The 21,280-nt window shown below is 43.1% G+C and overlaps 1 protein-coding gene across 6 annotated transcripts in view; it reads right to left on the minus strand.

Annotated features, from left to right (window-relative positions):
* Window positions 1-19,689, minus strand: part of CASP8 (caspase 8) — a 25,539-nt gene extending 5,850 nt beyond the window's left edge. The window contains exons 1-8 of one of the 6 annotated variants that reach the window (XM_008687352.2): window positions 19,519-19,689; window positions 18,877-18,968; window positions 8,231-8,568; window positions 4,083-4,188; window positions 3,148-3,286; window positions 3,000-3,044; window positions 2,533-2,618; window positions 570-711 (exon numbers count right to left, since the gene is read on the minus strand). In XM_008687352.2, the coding sequence (XP_008685574.1) occupies window positions 570-711; window positions 2,533-2,618; window positions 3,000-3,044; window positions 3,148-3,286; window positions 4,083-4,188; window positions 8,231-8,535 (823 nt within the window). In that variant the 5' untranslated portion in view covers window positions 8,536-8,568; window positions 18,877-18,968; window positions 19,519-19,689. Of the gene's footprint in view, window positions 1-569; window positions 712-2,532; window positions 2,619-2,999; window positions 3,045-3,147; window positions 3,287-4,082; window positions 4,189-8,230; window positions 8,569-17,277; window positions 17,429-18,876; window positions 18,969-19,518 lie in introns of those variants that run through there. The other 5 variants (XM_040641941.1, XM_040641944.1, XR_005837809.1 and 2 more) reach the window with 5 other exon arrangements.
* Between the last annotated feature and the right edge of the window lie 1,591 nt (window positions 19,690-21,280).

The raw sequence follows: 21,280 nt of genomic DNA on the forward strand, positions 1-21,280 counted from the left end.
TCGAGCCCCACATCAGGCTCCTCTGCTATGAGCCTGCTTCTTCCTCTCCCACTCCCCTGCTTGTGTTCCCTCTCTCACTGGCTGTCTCTATCTCTGTTAAATAAATAAATAAAATCTTAAAAAAAAAAAAAAGAAAAGAAAAGAAAATGCAATTTCTAATTAAAGACTTGCAATTTCATCTGCCCAACTTTTATAAATGCAACTTCTATATGTGGTCTTGATCCCAAGGTAATGTTTTCACCTAATACTTAATACATTCTACAGAAACACTATTCATCAAGTTGAATTAAAAGCAAAGCTTATTGTTGTTGCTTTTTATTATAAGCTTTTTAGTAAGATTTGCTATTTTATTTTATATACATTACTTTGATTAAAAATTAATTTAAAAAAACAAAAGCAGAAAATTAGCAAATATATAAGAATGTTCTTCACTTCCACAAGGAAATATTGGTTATATCCAGTTTTTTTCTAAAACATGAGGCCCTGATGGTACAATTTTTGTTCTCCCCTTTTGATAAAAAAACTTAGGTATTAGAAATATTTCACTTCTTTTCAGAGTTCTACTGTACCTGCATCCAAGTCTGTTCCATTCCTATCCTTAATGCTCTGAAGTTTGGGCACTTCCTTCCGTGCTATGCTAAAGTCGTAATTGTTAAAGATCAAACAATATCCTCGAGGTTTGCTTTCCATTCGGTAAACTTTGTCCGATGTCTGGAAAACAAAATTCCAACCCAGGAGCTGACTCTGAGGGTCAAATACTTGAGATGTGAACAAACAGTAAGAAGTAAGGCTGTCCCCTTAGCCATCCTGGGATGCAAGGGCACTTTGAACAGCCCTACCCCAACCTGATGTCATTTCTCTGGTGAACAGGTTTCCACCCATTCCCGTGACACAGGATCCCCAGATTTCTGCCCCACAGTTAGTATGTAAAATCAGGGTCCCAGTCCTTGGGCCTCTTGAGCACTCTGCACATATATTAATATTGCTGTCATCATAACATGCATTCATCGTTTGTTCTTGTTTCTGCTCAAGGCGGCTAACATTTGCAGCAGGAACTAGAATTTATTAATTTGTGAGAGCTCAATCAGGAGTTGCTGAATGAATGAATGTCTTCATGCTGTCTTTGGGCTGCCTGTCTGTCACCTTGTTATTCCGTTGGCCATCTAGTCAATTTATCTATATTTCTGAGCTCACAGCTGAGGGCCTGCCCTTCACACGTGACACAGCACGTCCCAGGACTTTGAAAGCCGAGGACTCCATTTGGCTCTCAGGACCACTGTGACTGGAGGAGAGAGATGGACTAGTCAGGCAGCTCTTGGCTTTGTTGCAGGTGACAATAGCCAGACTCCAGTGCCTGACAGTATCAGGCAGGGATGGCCCTGTGTCCTGATTTCCCACGGCTGTTTCAGTGCTGAGACACTCAGCATTTATTGGGAAATCCAGGCAGCTCCTCAAGGTAGAGAAAAGTGCTCCACGCTAAGGGCTCAAACTCCTGGCTCTATTATGTCATAACCTTAAGACCCTGTGCAAGTTACCTAATCTCTCTGGCACTCGGTACAGTTAGCTGTTCAGTAGGGACAGCACTCAGTAGAGTGCTTTGCTATTTGCAGAGTGCCACATGACTTCGGCAAATCCTCGGTTTTCAGACCTAGAGAGGTCTGGTAATTTGCTCAGGAGCCCACCTGTAACTGATCCCTCCCTCAGCTTAATTTCGAGTCTCCCACTGACTGATAGCATTCAGGGTTTCCTCTGCTTCCTGCCACAGAGAGGAGTGAACAGGCCAATGAATCAGAATGTGGCTGGGGAATCTTTGAAGGTTAATAAACCAAAGCGACTGTCTAGAAAGGCCATTCTTGCACTGGCTCATTGAGATGAGAACATAGAGACAGCTAGATCCTGAGCCTTTGCTGCTCACCCCTAAATCACCATGGAGAAACAGTTTTGAAATGTCAGCCTAAAAGAAAAGGCTTTGCTTTTCCCTGTCCTGCTAGACTTTTCTCCCAGAGCCTTCTCCTACTTTGGCTGAGGCAGCTGCTGAAAGGGTTGCCAGGAGGCTTCTTGCTTCCTCAGCCCTCCAACTATTCCAACACCTTTGTCTCTGGTTTTAAAATAAAATTTTCGGGGTGCCTGGTTGGAGCCGTCGGCTAAGTGTCCGCCTCTTGATTTGCACTCAGGTCATGGGATTGAGCCCAGCGTGGAGCCCCGCCTCAGCCTCTGCACGCAGCAGGGCGTCTGCTTGAGATTCTCTCTCTCTCCCTCTGCCCCTGCCCTGCTCACGTGCGCTCGCTCTCTCACTCTCTCAAATAAATAAATAAATCTTTAAAAAATAAAGTAAAATTTTAACACTTTCTACTTTCGAAACTTAAAAAAATCACATTTTAAATTTGTCCGTTTCTCAAATTTTTCTATAGTTCTCAAAATTTCCAGTAAGCATCTACCCCTTACTAGTTTATCTGGACGCTTCAAAGCTGAGGAATGCAAGAATTAGAATCTGCAATGCAAAGAGAAAAAGGAGTTCGAATTTCGACACACCTCTGGTTCACAGTCCTGTTCTCCTGGAGAGTCCGACATTGGCGGTACCCTCAGGGATTCCTCCCCTACAAGCAACTGAGACATATCTGGAATGAAACATAGCAGGGAAGGGATTTTCGTAAAGAAACACAGAGCACCCAGGATATCATAAGATCCCCTTTAAAATGAAAACTCACGGACTGACTTGAACATAATATCCTTGCAGTCCACAGAATAAAAATCTTTTTACAGACTAACGCTTCACCCATTTCAAACTTGCCAGCCTAGGGCTGCAAGGTCTATGTCTCTTGACAACAGGTGTATCTTTCAATGCGTAAAGAAGGTGACAAGTAGGCACTGAGCCTTCTTGATTTTAGGAGAGCAAGACCATTAAGATGTGGATGTGTGAGAAGGTTGTGGGGAGAGGAGGCAATGGGCATATCTGATAGTAAATTAACTAAGTATTAAAAATGTATTTTGCATATTACCATTTGAAATTTCATCTAGACTTCTTTGAGGGCTCAGTGTTTGCTCTGAATTAAAAAAGAGACACATATTTGATTAGAAACAATCACGACATAGAGGGATTTGTCAATTTAAGAATACATTTTGCTAATTCACAGCTGTTATTTCTACCTCTGCTTAATTCTTCATAATCCGTGATTTTCTTCAGCAGGCTCTTGTTAATTTGGTCACAGATTCTTTTCAGGGTATCCAGATTTCTTTCCCCGAGGATGACCCTCTTCTCCATCTCTATGAAAATATCAAACAAGTTCTAGAAGGAAGAGAAATGAAGTTGGAAGACTGAACTGAGACACACTGGCTTTTAAATGACATTTTCTTTTCTTTTTTTTTTTTAATTCCACTTTCTCCAAACAGAGGACCCACCCTAGCTTCCCAAGCTCACCCTCCTGCCAGAACACCCTGGTCTTATAAGCCAACAGAGCACTAGAGAAGCAATTCTGTCTTTTCTGGCCCAGGAAGACAGAAATGAGAAGGTAAAGGAAAATCAGTGGTCACCCAGGCCCCGGACCCCAAGCCCTGAACCGCAACCACCTGCGGACAACTTTAGGTGACGTCTGTGAGACAGCCTGAGCTGCATGGCTGAGACACAGTAGCCTGGTCCCTGGAGTGACAGTGCTGGGGACTGCGTCTCTCCGACACTGCCTCTGGGACCTGATCCACCTCCAGTCCCGTGTTCACACGCACACACACGCACAGAGTTCCAGGTTCCAGGTGGTTTCAGGGACTGCTGAGTGGGGAGATGTCTCAAGCTCACCACTGTCTAGCCTGGCTCTGCAGCGTCCCGCAACGGGCTGTGCCTGCACAACCAGTCTTCTTCCCTAGCTACTGACTCTGCCATGCTCCTGACGATTCATGGGAGCAGCACGTCACAGTATATGAAGGGATCGTATCTGCAACACTGCTGTCCGACCACTCTTTTCTTCTCCCCTGGTTGAAAAGTGAGGGTCCAGGTTGCTTTTACTGGACTAGCCCTCTCTCCAGTCACAGCAATCCCCACCGGCTGACTCAACCTCAGGACCAAATCTTGCTGAAACACCAGGTCTTACCAAGTCATCGTGCAGTTTACATCTGGAGATCTCCTGGCTCAAAAAAAACTTAAAGGACCTCAATTCCAATTTGCTTACATCTTCTGAAATCTGAAAAAGCATGACCCTGTGGTGGGAAATGGAGACACTTTAGAAATGGTTTCTCAAATAAGTTGCCATTGGATAAAAGGAGTGGCAGTGGAAACTTGATTCCTGTCCCCTCCCCTTAAAATAAAGATAGCTAATGACATACTTTGTGAGTTGAATCCTTGGAAAGGGGCTGCTGCGGTGACATGACAGGCTACTGACTCATGCCTAGCTACTCCACCCATAACAGAATTAAGGTCCACTAACTATGCTGTTCAGTTCATTTCAGTTAAATGAATTGTGTTTTTCCTTGGTCCTTCACTATAAAATCAAGAGCTTGTTGCAGTAGAAAAAAAAAAGTTTTTATTTTGGAAATTACACTTTTCAAAATGCAAACTGGATCATCACTTCTTTTTTGTTTAAGATGTATTTATTTATTTGAGAGAGACAGTGTGTGTGTGTGAGCACAAGCAGAGGGAGCGGCAGGCAGAGGGAAAGGCAGAAGCAGGCTCCCCGCTGAGCAAGGAGCCCGATGTGGGACTCGATCCCAGGACCCTGGGATCATGACCTGAGCCGAAGGCAGGCGCTTAACCTACTGAGCCACCCAGGTGCCCCAGATCATCACTTCCTTAATTAAAACTTGGCAGTGCTCTCCTGGCCATCAACTTCAGTAGGAAGGCCCAACACTTGGTTTTGGAATACAGACCTTTGTGCACTGAGCCCAGCCTACCTCCTAGGCTTCTCTAGTCACTCCTCAGCACCTGCCATCTACTCTCCAAACACACCCAGCTGCTTTGCCTCCACCCCTGTACGTTGTACTCCTCACACCCCCATTCCCTTGTCCATCTGCAGACACAAACTCACCCACTAACAGCTCAAGTACCGCCTGAGTGTCCTCAAGGCTGCATTCACCGCACTGTGCCTTTGTATGGCCAGAAAGTTTACACACATGCTATATAATTGTCTGTTTATGAAGCCCTCTGAGTCCCTGAGAGAGGGTCCGTGCCCTTTTTGTTTCCATAAGCCCAGTGGGTGATGAGGTGCCGTGGTTAAGGGCAGAGGACCTAGATGACGTGTTGGAACTGTGGTTCCATCAGCTCGAGCTGTGTGACCCTAGACATGTTATACATTTTCCCCTCATCTGTAAACTTGTAGATGATACTATATACCACTGGGACATATTAAGAATAATATGAATAAGTTTATCTGAAGTGCTTAAACCAAACTTTGGCAACACACCGAGTGTTCGGTATACAACAAGCATTATTATTTCTTAATCCATGATAGGTTCTTGGGATATTTCTGTTGCAGGAACAAAGGAATGTTTAATAAGTCAGCAAACTTTCACCATTGTGGTGTAAAGGAAAATAACACAAAAACATGCTAACTTCAAATTAAATTAGAAAATTAAAATCCTGAAAGTAAAAATAGTATAGAAACAGAAGTTTCTCAGTATTATCATCTGTATCATCCTTCCTCTCATAGAATCTCTACCCTAGCAGTGTTTCTCCAAAGTTTTCCCAGTTTGGCCAAGATTGGGTCCAGTCAAAAGCTACCAGACCTTTTAACTTTATTACAAGGTATTTTGCCCTCTTACTTTCCTCATTTCTAAAACCTACATGCTTTCTTGTACCATCGCTGTCTAGAAATAAACCTGGGTAGTTTATAAGATACTTATAGCTAGCAATTATAATTTGAAAATAAAAATGTCGGGGCGCCTGGGTGGCACAGCAGTTAAGCGTCTGCCTTTGGCTCAGGGCGTGATCCCGGCGTTATGGGATCGAGCCCCACATCAGGCTCCTCCGCTATGAGCCTGCTTCTTCCTCTCCCACTCCCCCTGCTTGTGTTCCCTCTCTCGCTAGCTGTCTCTATCTCTGTCGAATAAATAAATAAAATCTTTAAAAATAAATAAATAAATAAATAAATAAATAAAAATGTCTAGTGCTTTCTCATAAATGGAAAGTGGCCACACTAGCAATACTTTTTATTTCCTGGCTAATATCCAACAATGATGAACAACAGTAGACCGTACTTGTGCTGACCCTTTTGTTCCCAAGCTAACATGTTAAAGATTTAACAGACAGAGACGCCTAGGTGGCTCAGTCGGTAAAGTGTCTGCCTTTGGCTCAGGTCATGATCCCGGGGTCCTGGGATCAAGTCCTGCATCGAGCTCCTTGCTCAGTGGGGAGCCTGCTTCTCCCTCTCCCTCTGCAACTCCCCCTGCTTGTGCTCTCTCTCTCTGACAAATAAATAAATAAAATCTTAAAAAAAAAAAAGGATTTAACAGAGAGATCCTCCCTTGTGAGGCACTCAGCCTTCCACCAAAGAGGTACAGGTCACTGTCTGGCCTTGACAATTTGCCTTAGCCTTGCTTCCATGACAGGAGTGCAACCCTCAGAAGACCAGGATGGTGGGCATGAGACGAGACCCTCCAGCTTTCCTAGTTCTAGGGTTGTTGTTTTTTAGGATTAATTGCTGCCTTAATGAAAAAAATCACTAGGGAGATGTCACAATCCCATTAAAACAAAGTTATCCAGTATTGAATAATGTCCTCCCCGACTCCTCCTCAGTTCATGTCCACCCTCGCTGGGTGAATGTAAGACTTTATTTGAGAAAAGGATCTTTAATGAGGTAATCTTGTTAAGATGAGGTCACACTAGATCAGGGTTGGACTTAATCCAATGACTGGTGGCTTTCTAAGAAGAGGAAATTCGGACAAACAGGCGCAGAGAGGAGATTGGAGTGATTGCATCTAAAAGATGAGGAAGGCCAAGGATTGCCTGCAAGCACCTAAAACTAGGGGAGAACGGACATGAAACAGACTCTCCTTCAGAGCCCCCAAGAAACCAATCCTGTTGACATGTTCATTTCAAACTTCTAGCCAGCAGAACTGTGAGAGTATGAATGTCTCCACTGTGGTAAGCCACCCAGTTTGTGGGACTTTGTCACAGCAGCCTTAGGAAACTCATACACCCAGCACATCTCTTTTGTCACTTAAAATGCCCAAACTTCAAGCAGAGAAGCATGGTAAGGAACATGCCCGAATCTCAGGTCTCTGAGTCTAAGGACTGAGGCATTCACAAATAGGCCAGGCTAGTAGAGGATAGTGGCTTCCAGCCCTGGCTGTGAGGTCTTACTGTCACACGTGCCATCATTACTGACAAGAGAAAAGAGGCCATGAAATGGGCCACAGCAAAGGCTTGAGTAGAAGTTTTCAGAAGGGAAGCTAAAAATAACTTTGAGGAGTGTCTTGTAATAGGACATGTTGAAAGACAGAAGTTGATCATGCGTTCCTGTTTTTAAAGTCTGTTGCCTATATAATCAGTCATCCCTCACAACCCCAGTGCTGCTTTTTCTGCCCATGTTTTAATAAAATCACCTTTTGCACCAAAAAAAAAAAAAAAAGTCTGAAGATGTAACAGAACATAGCTTGTTATCAGCCCTGGGTACCCACTCTCCCACAGGTAGGGAGAGGCCCGGCTGCCAGGCGTTCTGCAGGACAGACGACTGAGCTCCCACCACTCTCCTGGCAGCAGCCGGGCACACAGGGGCTCGGCAGGCTTTGAGGGGTCTGGCCTGGCCGCCCCAGCATGATGGGAAGCACGCACCCCTCATTGGAGAACTTTGTGATGCAAGTCTTTCAGGGCGGAATAAAAGCCTAGAACCCCACTGAGAATTTCCACAGTCATCCACAAGCAGGTGGGAGGGGGATTTCAGGGAAGCAGCAGGGATGCTCTACCCAGTAATGGGCAAATTAAGCACATGACGTGGACATCAGCAGAGCAGAGGCAAACAGAAGAGTAGACAGGCGGAGAGAGAACATTCAGAAGATGGTGGTTTTAATGTCAGCACACCTATAGGTCATGTTTCACTTTGGAAACAAAGTTTTTCTATTTTATGGTTTCACTTTTTTTTCTGAATTATATATAAGATCTCTAAATTTCTTAATCTGGCCCTGGTGGGACATCCTCGAGGAACTTCCAAAGTCATATGACACAGACACCTGCAATCAGCCCTGCCCACAAAGATGCGTCCATTGCACCCACACCCCCCACTGCCTGAACTGTGGAGGTTGTCCCCACCTGTAGGCAGAGATCTGGGCTCTGCCTGGTATTTGAAGCTCCTGCTCCATCTCCTCCTTGCTGGTGTCCAGGTAGGTAACCAGCAGGTCCAGTCTGTTAATTCGGAAAAGCAGCTCCTTCAAGAAGGACAGGTTGCTTTCCTCCAACATTCTCTTTTCCTGGAGTCTCTGGAATAACATCAAGGGATCCTTGATGGGTTCCTGCTTCTTCTGTGGGATGTAGTCCATGCTCAGGAACTTGAGGGAGGCCAGCTCATCACTGTCCAGCTGTTCTCCAATATTATAGAGGCATTTGCTGAAATTCATGTTGGTCAAGTATCAGGAGAGTGTTGTGGTAGCCTAGGTCAAAATACAATATAATGTTCAGATGGGGAAGAGACGTACCAATCACCAGTTTGTCCCTCCATTAAGTGCTATTACCTCTACTATACACCAGACAGTTTACTGAGGACACGGGGCAGAAAAAAAAAAAACAAAACAAACAGGACACATATCTGCTCTCAACTAGCTCACTATTTTGGAAGGTAGATACACTGATTAGCCAATAGTCAGAGAGTTGTGACCAAGGCACCATAGGAATACACAGGTAGGAACCCTAACTCAACCAGGGAGAAGGGCTTCCCAGAGGGAAGGCACCTTTGGGAAGGAGGTGGGAAAGGACAGTTCTTGCGGGAAGTAATTTATTCAAAAGATGGAAGCGAGAATGTTCAAGTCAATTCAGGCAGGCACAAGGAGCTCAATGAAGTGACCGCAAAGTGTCTGGGAGGGGGAGTGATGGGAAAAGGGAGAAAGGCGTGGCCAGGAACCATTACAAAGGGCCTCAGTACTGTGGGGCAAGGGCTCAGGCTTTGTCCTAGAGGCGATGGGGAACCAAGAAATATAATGTCATCCAGTTTGGGATTAACATTTACAGTGTGGAGGACAGGGGGCGCCTGGGTGGTTTAGTGGGTTAAGCATCTGCTGTTGGCTGGGGTCAGGATCTCAAGGTCCTGGTCGGGCTCCTTGCTCAGTGGGGAGTCTGCTTCTCCCTCTGCCCCTCCCCCTGCTCGTGCACTCTCTCGAGCTCTCTCTCTTTCTCAAATAAATAAAATCTTCCCTTAAAAAAAGTGTGGAGGATAGACCGGAAGGGCTGGAGGCTGGAGAAGTGATGGGGTCTGACTGAAACAATGATACTAGGAAGACATGATGCAGGGCCACCCCCCAAAGGCCTCAGGATTAGCACCCACAGCTGATCAAAAACTCACGACTGAAAATGAAACCAAGTCCACTTTGTCAGCCTTCCAATTCAAACAGTCTCCAAATCAGATTACATGGTATTGTCACACACATTGTGAGCAGATACAAAAGGAGAGGGCAGTATTTCTGGAAAACCCGGACAACCGTCATGCAAACAGCCCAGGATCTGGGGTTCCTCCTCCCATGAGCACCTTGAGTCACGCCCTCCCCTCCCTGCTCAGATAGGCCAATGTTTGTGATAAAACAAGCCCATGGAGCAGGTTTTGTATTGGATTCTTCATAGGAACGAGCTTGGGACCCAGCTCCATAAGGCGGCTGCAGTATCACCGTCAAAGCCAGGAAGCTCGTCTGCAGCTGACCGTCAGGGCAGGGGGAGTGGAATGGTTCAGAGTAGGAGGCATGGGGGTCTGACAAAACTCAGATCAGAACCCCTCTGATGCACTGGCCCCAGGCCTGGGCAGCACAGGCTCTCTGAGGCTTAGGTGCCCCCTCTGTAAAATGGGGATCAGAACAGCCACCTCCTCAAGTGTCTGACTAAGTCCAATAAGGCATGTGCAGTGATGGCCAGCAACTAATGCACAAATGAGGGTTAACCCAAAAGAAGGAAACAGATCCTGGCTGTGGGGACCCAACAGGAATTGGGCACTTGAGTACTTTCCTCACCCTCCTGGTTTCCCATTTCCCCCATGGAAAACTCATTGGGAAGTAGTGTTTTTCAAACTCCGCAAAGTCGAAGAGCTCTTGGTTGACGCCTTGCTCAGATGCTCCCGTACCTTAGGAGGTAGTCCTGGAGGGAGGGCTACAGTCTGAGAACCTTGAGTTAGAAAACCTTTACCAATGAAGACATACAAATGGCTAACAGACACATGAAAAAATGTTCAAAATCATTAGCCATCAAGGAAATTCAAATCAAAACCACACTGAGATACCACCTTACGCCAGTTAGAATGGCAAAAATAGACAAGGCAAGAAACAACAATTGTTGGAGAGGATGTGGAGAAAGGGGATCCCTCCTACATTGTTGGTGGGAATGCAAGTTGGTACAGCCACTCTGGAAAACAGTGTGGAGGTCCCTTAAAAAGTTAAAAATTGAGCTACCCTATGATCCAGCCATTGCACTACTCGGTATTTACCCCAAAGATACAGACGTAGTGAAGAGAAGGGCCATATGCACCCCAATGTTCATAGCAGCAATGTCCACAATAGCTAAATTGTGGAAGGAGCCGAGATGCCCTTCAACAGATGACTGGATTAAGAAGTTGTGGTCCATATATACGATGGAATATTACTCAGCTATCAGAAAGAACGAGTTCTCAACATTTGCTACAACATGGACAGCACTGGAAGAGATAATGCTAAGTGAAATAAGTCAAGCAGAGAAAGACAACTATCATATGATTTCTCTCATGGTGGGGGAATGGGATAGACTGGACCGGTGATGTAAGGAGGGCACGTATTGCATGGTGCACTGGGTGTTATACATAACTAATGAATCATCGAGCCTTACATCGGAAACCGGGGATGTACTGTATGGTGACTAACATAATATAATAAAAAATCATTAAAAAAAAAAAAAAGAAAAGAAAACCTTTAACTTCCCATCCAGTTCCACCATTTCCTTGATCCCACAGACTCTGTGCTCCTGGGCACTTTTCTTAACCTCAAATGACCTTAACCTGTTTGTACCTCTTTCCTCCCGGAAGCAAAGTGGATGGGTTCCTGGGTCCTTAAGCTCCCTGCACTGGCTAACATTCTTGGATGAAATCACAAATCCTGATTCCATTACTTGAGGTAATTATGTGAACAGGACCCATATAAAATAGAAGTATTTGGGGGGCGCCTGGGTGGCTCAGTGGGTTAAGCGTTTGATACTCAGTTTCAGCTCAGGTCATGATCTCAGCGTCATGAGATCAAGCCCTGCATAGGACTCCGCGCTGGGCATGGAGCCTACCTAAGATTCTCTCTCTCCCTCTCCTCCAGTTTCTCCCAACTCCCACTGTCCCCTGTGCACACGGCTCTCGCTCTCTCTCAAAATAAATTAATTAAATAAAATAGAAATATTTTTGATTTGCACAATAAGTTTAAGTTTTAATATTTTTATAAAGTGCCTTGACAGACTTTGAAATTTTTAGTTTTTCCTTTAAAAACACCTTCCCTCTGCCCCACCCACTCTGATTATAGAAGCAGTGTTTTTTGTGTGTGTGAAGATTGAAAATATAGTAAATTATAAAATGGTCACAGTTATCATTATCATACACACACACACACAAAGATACATTTATATAATAATTAGAATCACACTGCATATCCAGGTGCATACACCAATTTTTCCCAACTTAATATTTAGAATGAACATTTACCCACCATTCATTATTCTTCTTTGGCATATTTTAAATGTTTTTTTTTTTTTTGATCTCCAGCATGCAGATACATCAAAATTTATTTTAAGGAATTTTCAATTTCTTTTCTCTTACAAATAATACTGTGTTGGGAAGTTTTTCATACATCCTGTGCATATCTCTGATTATTTTTCTCTCAGAATTGGAATTATGGGGCAAAATCTTTTCTCTCCCTTTTAATCTAGAACTTACATCATTGTTTACACAAGTTTTCTTGATTCAGGAAACTAGAAGAAAGTATTTTGGACAGGTAAACTTTGCATTGGATTCCCAAAGGCTGCAGAGCCTAGATCTTTCACAAAAGCAATCAGTTATCATGAAAATACTTTTATTTAGAAAAGACACCTTAAATATGTGGCTAGCACCTGACAGCATAGGTTCAAAATGTAGCAAACAAAACCTTGTGGACATATAAGGGGACAAACTAGCAAGTTCATTCCCTAAATCACACTCCATAGAAACGCACGTGTGCTAAACAGGATATGTGCATGGACTGTCACCACAACACAATGTGTAACCCTGAACAACTGGAAACATCCCTAATGTCCATCAATATAGAAATGGCTAAATAAACTAAGGTATAATCATACTACGGAGTACTGTGCAGCAGTTAAGAAAATGCACTCCATCTTCTGAAATAAAAATGATAGCTATCCAAGATGTGTTATTATGACAGTAAAAAAAAAAAGTAGAAAAAGCAAATGCAATATAAAAAAAAATACATGTACTTTTTAAGATATACTCAAAGCAATACAATTAGATTTTCAGTGGTTACAGATACACATGCAAAAGGAGAAAATAAAAAGGTAACGGGGTTCTGGGAAGAGACACACCAAATTCAAAAGTTTCTTCTGGGAAATGAAGGAGAAAACTAGAACTTGGGGGTGAAGGAGTAAGGAAAGAGAATTGCCCTTTTCCTGTAATATGGTAGGAAGAATGTATGCAGATATTCTCAGTGTAAATGAAACTACTGTTAAAATACTTGAGTGTGTTCTTGGGTTTAAAGTTGTGTAAGAAAGTGAGCGAAGGAGGAACAGGAAATGACATACCATGCGCATATTAACCAGGAAAAGGGACCAGATCAGAGGAGCGAGCGACATAACCACAGTTGTGTTTTGTTTTGTTTTGTTTTTTAAGTAGGCTCCATGCCCAGCACCCAGCGTGTAGTCCAACATGGGACTACAACTCACAACTCTGAGATCAAGACCTGAGCTGTTATCAAGAGTCAGTAGCTTGGGGCACCCGGGTGGCTCAGTTGTTAAGCGTCTGCTTTCGACTCAGGTCGTGGTCCCAGGGTCCTGGGAGCCAGCTCCCTGTCAAGCTCACTGCTCAGGGGGAAGCCTGCTTCTCCCTCTCCCACTCCCCCTGCTTGTGTTCGCTCTCTTGCTGTGTCTCTGTCAAATAAATAAAAAATCTAAAAAAAAAAAAAAAAAGGAGTCGGTAGCTTAACCAACTGAGCCCCCTAGATGCCCCTACATTTGTGTTCTTAAAAGAAAAAAAGTATTAGAAGAACTTAAATTTTAAAAAAGATTTTAAGAACTCGGAGAACCTATTTGCCCCCAAAATAGCAGGAAGCTTCCTCACACCTTTCTCAGAAAATAGAAAGTCTAGTAGACTAAGTAGAAGACTGGAAGATTGAAGTGGCCCGAGTGAGAACTCGAACCGTATTTCCTCCCCCAGCAAACACACACCCTCTCAAAGACATACAAAATAGTCACAAAAATTGTCCACAAAGATAATACGAGATTTCCAAAAAGCACAAATAGTACAGTCCATATTCTCTTTTTGAAATTAACAGTGAAATTAGAAATTAATGTGTTAATTAAAAGTTAACAATGAAAAATAGCCAAACCGAACACACCTAAAAAAAGGGCTATCCACATTGAGGTGGCATTTTCCACACATGCTGTTAGAACAATTGGGCAGGCTTCTAGAACAAACTGAAATGGATCAAAACTAAACTCTTTACGTTAAAATAAGCTTCAGATGGATCAGAGACTCAAACCTGAAAATTAAAATACTAAGGAAAGAAACATTGGAGAATTGTTCAAAATAATCATGCAGTGGTAAAGAACCTTTCTAAGTACAACAGAAAACCTGGAAGCCATTACAGAAAGGTTGATAAATGTCCTTAAATAATAACTAAAATATTCTGCCGAAGTAAGCCAGACAAAATTTAAAAATAAATAAATATGGGGCGCCTGGGTGGCACAGCGGTTAAGCGTCTGCCTTCGGCTCAGGGCGTGATCCCAGCGTTATGGGATCAAGCCCCATGTCTCTGTCTCTGTCGAATAAATAAATAAAAAATCTTTTAAAAAAATAAAATAAAATAAATAAATAAATAAATAAATAAATCTGGCACTTGGGGGGAAAAGTAGAAAAAGGACTGATTTTCTTAGAGTCAATTTTTTTTTAAAGAGATAAAGACCAACAATCCAATGCATAAACAGGTAAAGATCATAAGCACACAGTTCAGAGAAAAGTATCAGTGGCTTTATTTTTTAAAACCAATGGCTTTTAAACATTTGAAAAGATGTTCAACTTCATTCACACACACACACAAAAAAAAGGCAAACTAAAATTACAAAAAACCATTTTTCAACTATCATATTTGTGAAGCACAAAACTTGCAAGACACAGTGTTTTGAAACGGTGGAAATAAAAACAGGTAAGTGGGTAATTTGGCCGTAGGGGCCAAAATATAAAAAGACCCCACAAGTGAACTTCCAGGAATTTTTCCCATATTAGCTTAAACGTGACGTACTTAAAAAACAGGTCCAGAGCTGTTCATGGGCAGCATTGCCTGACAGAACAAAGCGGCAGAAACAACACTTATCAGTATCAGGAGTTCAATGAAATCTGACTCAGATATCTTAAAAGAATAGGAAGATTGCTATGATTGGATTTGTGTGGGCTCTACAACGGCTTATGCAGTGGTGCGTGGATTTGTGTGTTCACAGACGATCCGCGAACAGAACCGACACGCAGGAAGCCGCTTCAGTGATTGCGGGGGAGGAGAGGAACTAGAAGCCCAGTGGGGGAGCGGCCGAGCCCGGGGACGGCAGGAAAGTCAGCCTTCCCGCTTGAATGTTTAGGAGATGCATGTATTCCTTAGTCTACACTTACATTTAAATGAAAATCACTACTTAAAGACCCATTTCCATTCGTAAGCTGGAAAGGATCTAAACTAGGTCCAGCCCTGTTTAGCGCCCTTAGCTCCAATGTCCTTAAAATTTTAAGTCAGTTCTAACCTCTGTTAAAATCTCCTTTTACAGAATCAAATGAACCGAAAAATCAAACAAGCGAAATCTTTTTTTCTTCCATAATTTTTTCTGATAACGATGCTTATCGTGTTCATTGTAGAAAGCACAGAAAAGATAAAAACGAAAACAGAAATTACCTATAATTTCACCATCCAAAGATAATCACCTAATAATATTTTACTATCTTTCCTACCAAGCATTTTATATACATATTTATATTTTCCCTCGCATTTTATCATACCATACTTCTGAGGCATAAGTGGAATTTTCACTGGTAATATTGTAAGTATATCTTGATATCTTCAGTTTTTTCTTTTTTGGCACAGATTTTTAAATTTGTGAAGTACGAAATCATAGGATTGGACCATAATTTACATAACCAGTCTCTGCTTCCGTTTAGAATAAGATCTTAAGATATAAATCTCCATGTACACCTCTGATTATTTTCTTAGAATAATTTCCTAGAAGTATTAACTACAGAGTCCAAAGGACTAAACCTTCTTCAAGGCTTTCGTTACATATTCAACAGCATTTTCTGACGCTATATAATAATAATAATAACAGTGATGATGATGCAATCCAAGGCCAGGGTGATATGAGTTTGGTTATAACATGATTGGCACTTGGCTCCTGTCCTCTGTAGCTGCCTCAGCTCATTCATTTTATTGTCTTTGCAAAAATTAGACAATGCTTTCTAAATGACTTTTGCATCCCATCAAAATGGAGAGTCAGTAGGGAAAATGCAGGCAAGGCTTCTTTTCTGGTCCAGGTTTTACAGGGCACACTACGGCATAATATTCAGTCTTGGTTTGTTTAGGTCACACGTCTCTCTAGTCACAGTGCCTGGAAAGCAATTAGCTGCAACAGATTTTTACACCATTGACAATGGGCCCTCTGGGCACCGAGATCCACGGGTACACGGACCGTGGGATGATTCTTGTTTTATGGGACCAAGGTTTATTGCATAAGATCGTGGGCTAGAAACTTTGTTACAGTAATATTTTTTAAAGGACATTTATTGTATTTTTCTGATCCTAAAATAGTAAATTTTACACTTATTCCTTAGAGAAAGTACAGAAAAGTATAAAAAGAAAATGAAAAATCACTGAGAAACTCACCATTTAGAAGTAACTCTGGTTACATTTGGTGGTTTCCTTCCATGTATATTCACGTGTGTGTGTGTGTGTGTGTGTGTGTGTGTAAATACACATATATATAATGTGTTTATATGCATACATAAAAGATATAAATTTGAATATTTTCATATATGATGCATACAAGGCAAAAGAGAGGGACGGGGATGCAATACCGCCAGGAAGTTTTCTTTCACTTTGGATTATATGATATCTGTTAAATCATAAATCCATACAAACAGATTTGTATTATATAATATATAAGTATCTTTAATATTTTTAATAATAAATTTATGCCCCGAAGTATTTGATATAAATGTTTGTATTATGATATACAGGTGTTTATAACATATATCTATGTAAATCTAAAAATATTTTTTTGACTTATTTTACTACAAGCCTCTGAAGAAATTGGTATTATCATCTTCATGTTACTATTGTGAGAAGTCAGTTTAGAAATAAACTGGTAGGAGAGGCATCAGGCTCAGATTTGAGCATCTCCCTCGACAATTTCAACGACAGGCCCTGATTTAGATTTTATTCTGCTTGCAGCTAGAAGCCAGTGAAGGAATTTAACCCAAAAAAAGACATGTAATCATAATATTTTCAAAGATTAAAACATAAAAAAATTCTTGAAAGACAAAAATACTCCCAAAACACAAAACCAGGAATTCTTAATAAATCCACTGTGTCAGAGAGAGTGACCGCACAGAGCCTGACAAATCATCAGACCAGTACGTGCCAGAGCCTAGATTTAGATAGTGTCATCTCCTTCCAGAGTCCCAACTCTACCCCTGCTTAGGCCACAATTTAATTAAGGATAAGATCTCTGTACAAACAGTCCATGCTTGGAGCATTCCAGAAAAACCTCACCTAAGCTGGATCCTTAGGATCTGGAATCTAATGGGGTTCTCGCCATGGTTCTCAGAGGGACTACTAATTCTTACGGTTTTCCCACCCTCAGCCACCTAGAAAATTCTAGAATCAAAGGTCTTTCTCCCGGGAGGTCCAACCAACCTTACCAAAGAAGCCAATCCTGGGACCCCACAATGGCAGCAGCTTCTTCACAGGCCTGTTTTCTACTGAAGCGACTAAAATGAGAGTGAAGGGCAGCGACTAAAACAAGAGTGAAGGGCTGAGGAAGAAGAGTTACTGCTCGCTACTTCCTGTTTACGTAATGACTGACTCATTTAAGCCGCTTGCCCCTGCGCAGCACCTCCTCCCAGAACTCAAGAATCTAAGAGGAACAGGGGACAGGGTTGGGGGGCGGGGGAACCGAGCCACCTGAGCTTTGGCTCTGGCTGTGTGACTTTGGACGGGTCATTTTGCCACATCCCAAAATGAGAAAGTTGGACTGGATGGTAATTAACCCCTTCTTTTCAAAGTTCAGGAATTTACAGATTTTTCTGGGTTCATTATGAAGACATGAATGTTTTCATTCAGTAAATATTGATTGAGCACTTCTGAGAGCTCTGAAAACTGTGGGGGTCCTCAGCATGGCTCTCAGAGGGTCTGCTAACCCCCACAGCTAACTCATGGTTTCTCAGCTAAACTAGAATATGAGGATCACCTCCATGGGCCCCGAGGCCACCAGCTCCCACCCTCAGCAGCCTGGAAAACTCTAGAATCAAAGGTCTTTCTCCTGAAAGGCCCAGAGGACCTTACCAAAGAGACAGACAAATCCTTGGGTCCTCAGCATGGTCTGGGCCCTGGAGATACAACTGCACAAAACACACTTAGCCCAGCCTTTTTGCTGTGAATCAGCTGAAATGCTTTCTGATGTTAAAAGTACAAAGAAAAAAAAATCAAACACTGCTCTTCTTTGAAACTCTTTTTTCTTTCCCCAAAGAGAATATAAGCTTTCAGAGGGCTGAGACCCATCTTAGAGCTGAGAGGATTAAAGAGGTGTCAGAAAGCGCCTCTTGCCCTGCAGAGGGCCAAGGTAAGTACTATCGATGCCCTTCGCTCCCACTTGATTCTGCCCATCAAGTCTGCGTGAGAACACAGCAACACAAGGAAATTCTGTTAAGGAGTTAAATCCTAGCCCAGGAGGGATTCCCTGATTCTTGATGCTTCCTGAGCATCCCCCCCAGCATTCATTCCACTGTTTTATGACCAGTTCCTGGGCTGGGCTGTGAGCCTCACAAGGGCAGGACCACATCTTTCATGTGTGTGTTCCCAGGACCTGCCACGGGAGGGGCAGTATCGATGACCTACAAACAACTCCTACACTCGACGAGAAGAAAGCCCGTAGAGGGACAATGGGTCTGATAGTGGAGTTCCTTGACAGGGATGCTTATAAAGCCAAAGTTTACGAAGTGATGCTCAGACACTTTAATAATCTGAGAAAGACAAAATAAAGCAACATGATACCCACTCTCTACCCATCAGATTGGCCAAGGTTTGCAAGGGGGATCAGACCAAGGATTGGTGGGCAAGTTCTTATTCATCCCTAGAGGACTGTGAAGACTGTTCCAGCGTGTAATACCACGTAGGGCTTAGAAAGTGGGACCTGGCACTTCAAGTGCCAGTGTGCTCCTTTTAAAAAAAAGAAGCAGAATGAGCAAAATACAATCCAAATAATACTAATATATAGTAATAATCACAAATACTTACTGAGAACTTAGTAGCACCAGTCACTGTTGCAAGTGGTTAATGTGTATTATCTCATTTAATTCTCAGGACCATCTCATGAGGTAGTATGAATCCTATTTAATGATGAGGAAACAGAAGCACAGAGAAATTACTTACTTGTTCCAGCTCATAGTCACAAAGCAGTGTGTACACACAAAACGACGATACATTTTGGAAAGATACAGATCAATTCAGGGATAGTATCAAAAGATTTAGAGAGCTGTCCTGCAGGGAGGGTCGGAAGTGGAGGGGAGGGGGAGATGGAAGAAAGTGCCAACGAAGCGGTGGGCAGGATCTGACAGATTAACTCAACCCTCTGCCCAAATGGGAAAGAAAACAAATGAAGTAGGTAAACAATGTCTCGTGGAATCTCCAAACTGATCCAGCAGGAGAGACACTGTGTCTGTGTTTGAGGCAGCAGGGGAGACACTAATAAGGGAAATGTAGCAGAGGAATTGGAGATCCCTCAGAGTTAAAAACCAGCAAAGCCCCTGGCTGTGGTGCAGAAGAAAGCCCACTGAGAGATGTGGGGCCCTGGCAGGACCCTGAGGTGTCCCCACTCTGCCCGCTAAAGGAGTCCCAAACACACGGTATTCAAAAGCCACCTCTGCACCAGGCACTCACCTGCTCCACCCTGTCCCAGGGACATCGCAGAGTGCCCGAAGCCAAGACCGCTGAACTGCCTAATTTCACACAGACTCCTGAGACCTGTCCACCCAGCCAGAGAAAAATCCCTTGAAAGAGGGTGGGGAAGAGGAGGGTGGGGATGGAAACACCTCCAGGAAGAAGTTTTCTTTTACTTTCGATAACGCCACCTACTGCCTCCCCCAGTGGACTCACTTCCTGTTCCCCACATTCAGAATTTATTAGTGAATTCAGCAGGGCTTTAAAAAAAAAAAAAAATCCCAAGAGACAAGAGCAGAATCTGGTCTTCAGCAAGCAAGAGAGAAAATTCCTCAACAGAAAGATCTAGAAAATAAATTTGATTCCTAAAGCAAGAGGACAAATGACTCACTCAAACAAGAAATGCTTCTTAAAGAAACAGATGCCCAATTTCCAACCATTCAGAAGAGGGACTTGGGCAATTTGTCAACAAGTAAACTAACTGGTTAGTAAGGGGGGCAGAATATGTCACCCAAAATATACCACTTTGCATATGAATTATTTTTAATTAGAGTTTCTTGAGAAATAACCAGTGCAAGAAGGACAGTTCGAACCTCCTTTTCCTCCTGAAAGCAGAAAATAAATCTCTGATGTGAGAGCTACCCGTCCCTGTACCAGGAGGTAGAAAGACATCCTTACTACCAGAGATAGAGAAGTTAGAGCTGAGAAGACTCTATAACCAAATCTTGTGACTTCCTCACAAATTTACTACCCCAAGCCTAAATTTCCTTCTCTTGTCAATTTTTCACAAATTTATTATTTGTCTAAAAGGTATAAAAGCTGCCTGCTTGGGGGGCGCCTGGGTGGCTCAGTCAGTTAAGCCTCTGACTCTTTTTTTTTTTTTTTTTTTTTGAGAGAGTCAGAGAGAGATATCGACAGAGAGCCCAAGTAAGGGGCAGAGAGAGAAGAATGCTCCCCACTGAGCAGGGAGCCCCACATGGGGCTCAGTCCCAAGACCCTGGGATCATGACCTGAGCTGAAGGTACATGCTTAACCAACTGAGCCACCGAGGTGTCCCTAAGCCTCTGACTCTTGATTTCGGCTCAGGTCATGATCTCAGAGTCATCGAATGGATCCCCACATCGGGCTCAGTGGGGAGTCTGCTTGAGGTTCTCCCCACCTCCCTCTGCCCCTCCCCCCACTTAATCGCACATGCCCGCACACTGCCTCCCTCTCTCTCTCTAATAAATAAATAAATCTTTCTAAAAAAAGGTGACTGCTTCCGTCATTTCTTTGAGTCTGATATTTCCATGAGCTCCTATACATACGAAATTCACTTTATTATTCTCTTGTTACTCTGTCTTTTGTCAATTTAATTATTAAACCAGCCAAAGAACCTGGTAGGGAAGAAGAGAAAAGCTTCCCCCCCCCCCCGCTACACCTGGAAGCTGGACATGCTTTATCAGAAAGGATTAATACTGACTACACTTAGTATTAATAACCCCTGTAATTTTCAAACCCCTGTAATGGCTGGTAGAATGCCATTCCCTTTTGAAACGGGTCTGGGGACAGGAATTGTCCCTGTTCTCAAATCTCAGCTCTGACGCAACAGACCACCCCCCCCACACACACACACACCACCCATGGGTTCCTACAGCAGGGGCTCTTCTAGGGTCCAAATAGGCCTCTAGCTGAAATGGGGGATCCTGGGGGCGCCTGGGTGGCACAGTGGTTAAGCGTCTGCCTTCGGCTCAGGGCGTGATCCCGGCGTTCTGGGATCGAG

Source organism: Ursus maritimus, unplaced genomic scaffold, assembly GCF_017311325.1.
Source record: "Ursus maritimus isolate PB19 unplaced genomic scaffold, ASM1731132v1 scaffold_1, whole genome shotgun sequence".
NCBI lineage: Eukaryota > Metazoa > Chordata > Mammalia > Carnivora > Ursidae > Ursus > Ursus maritimus.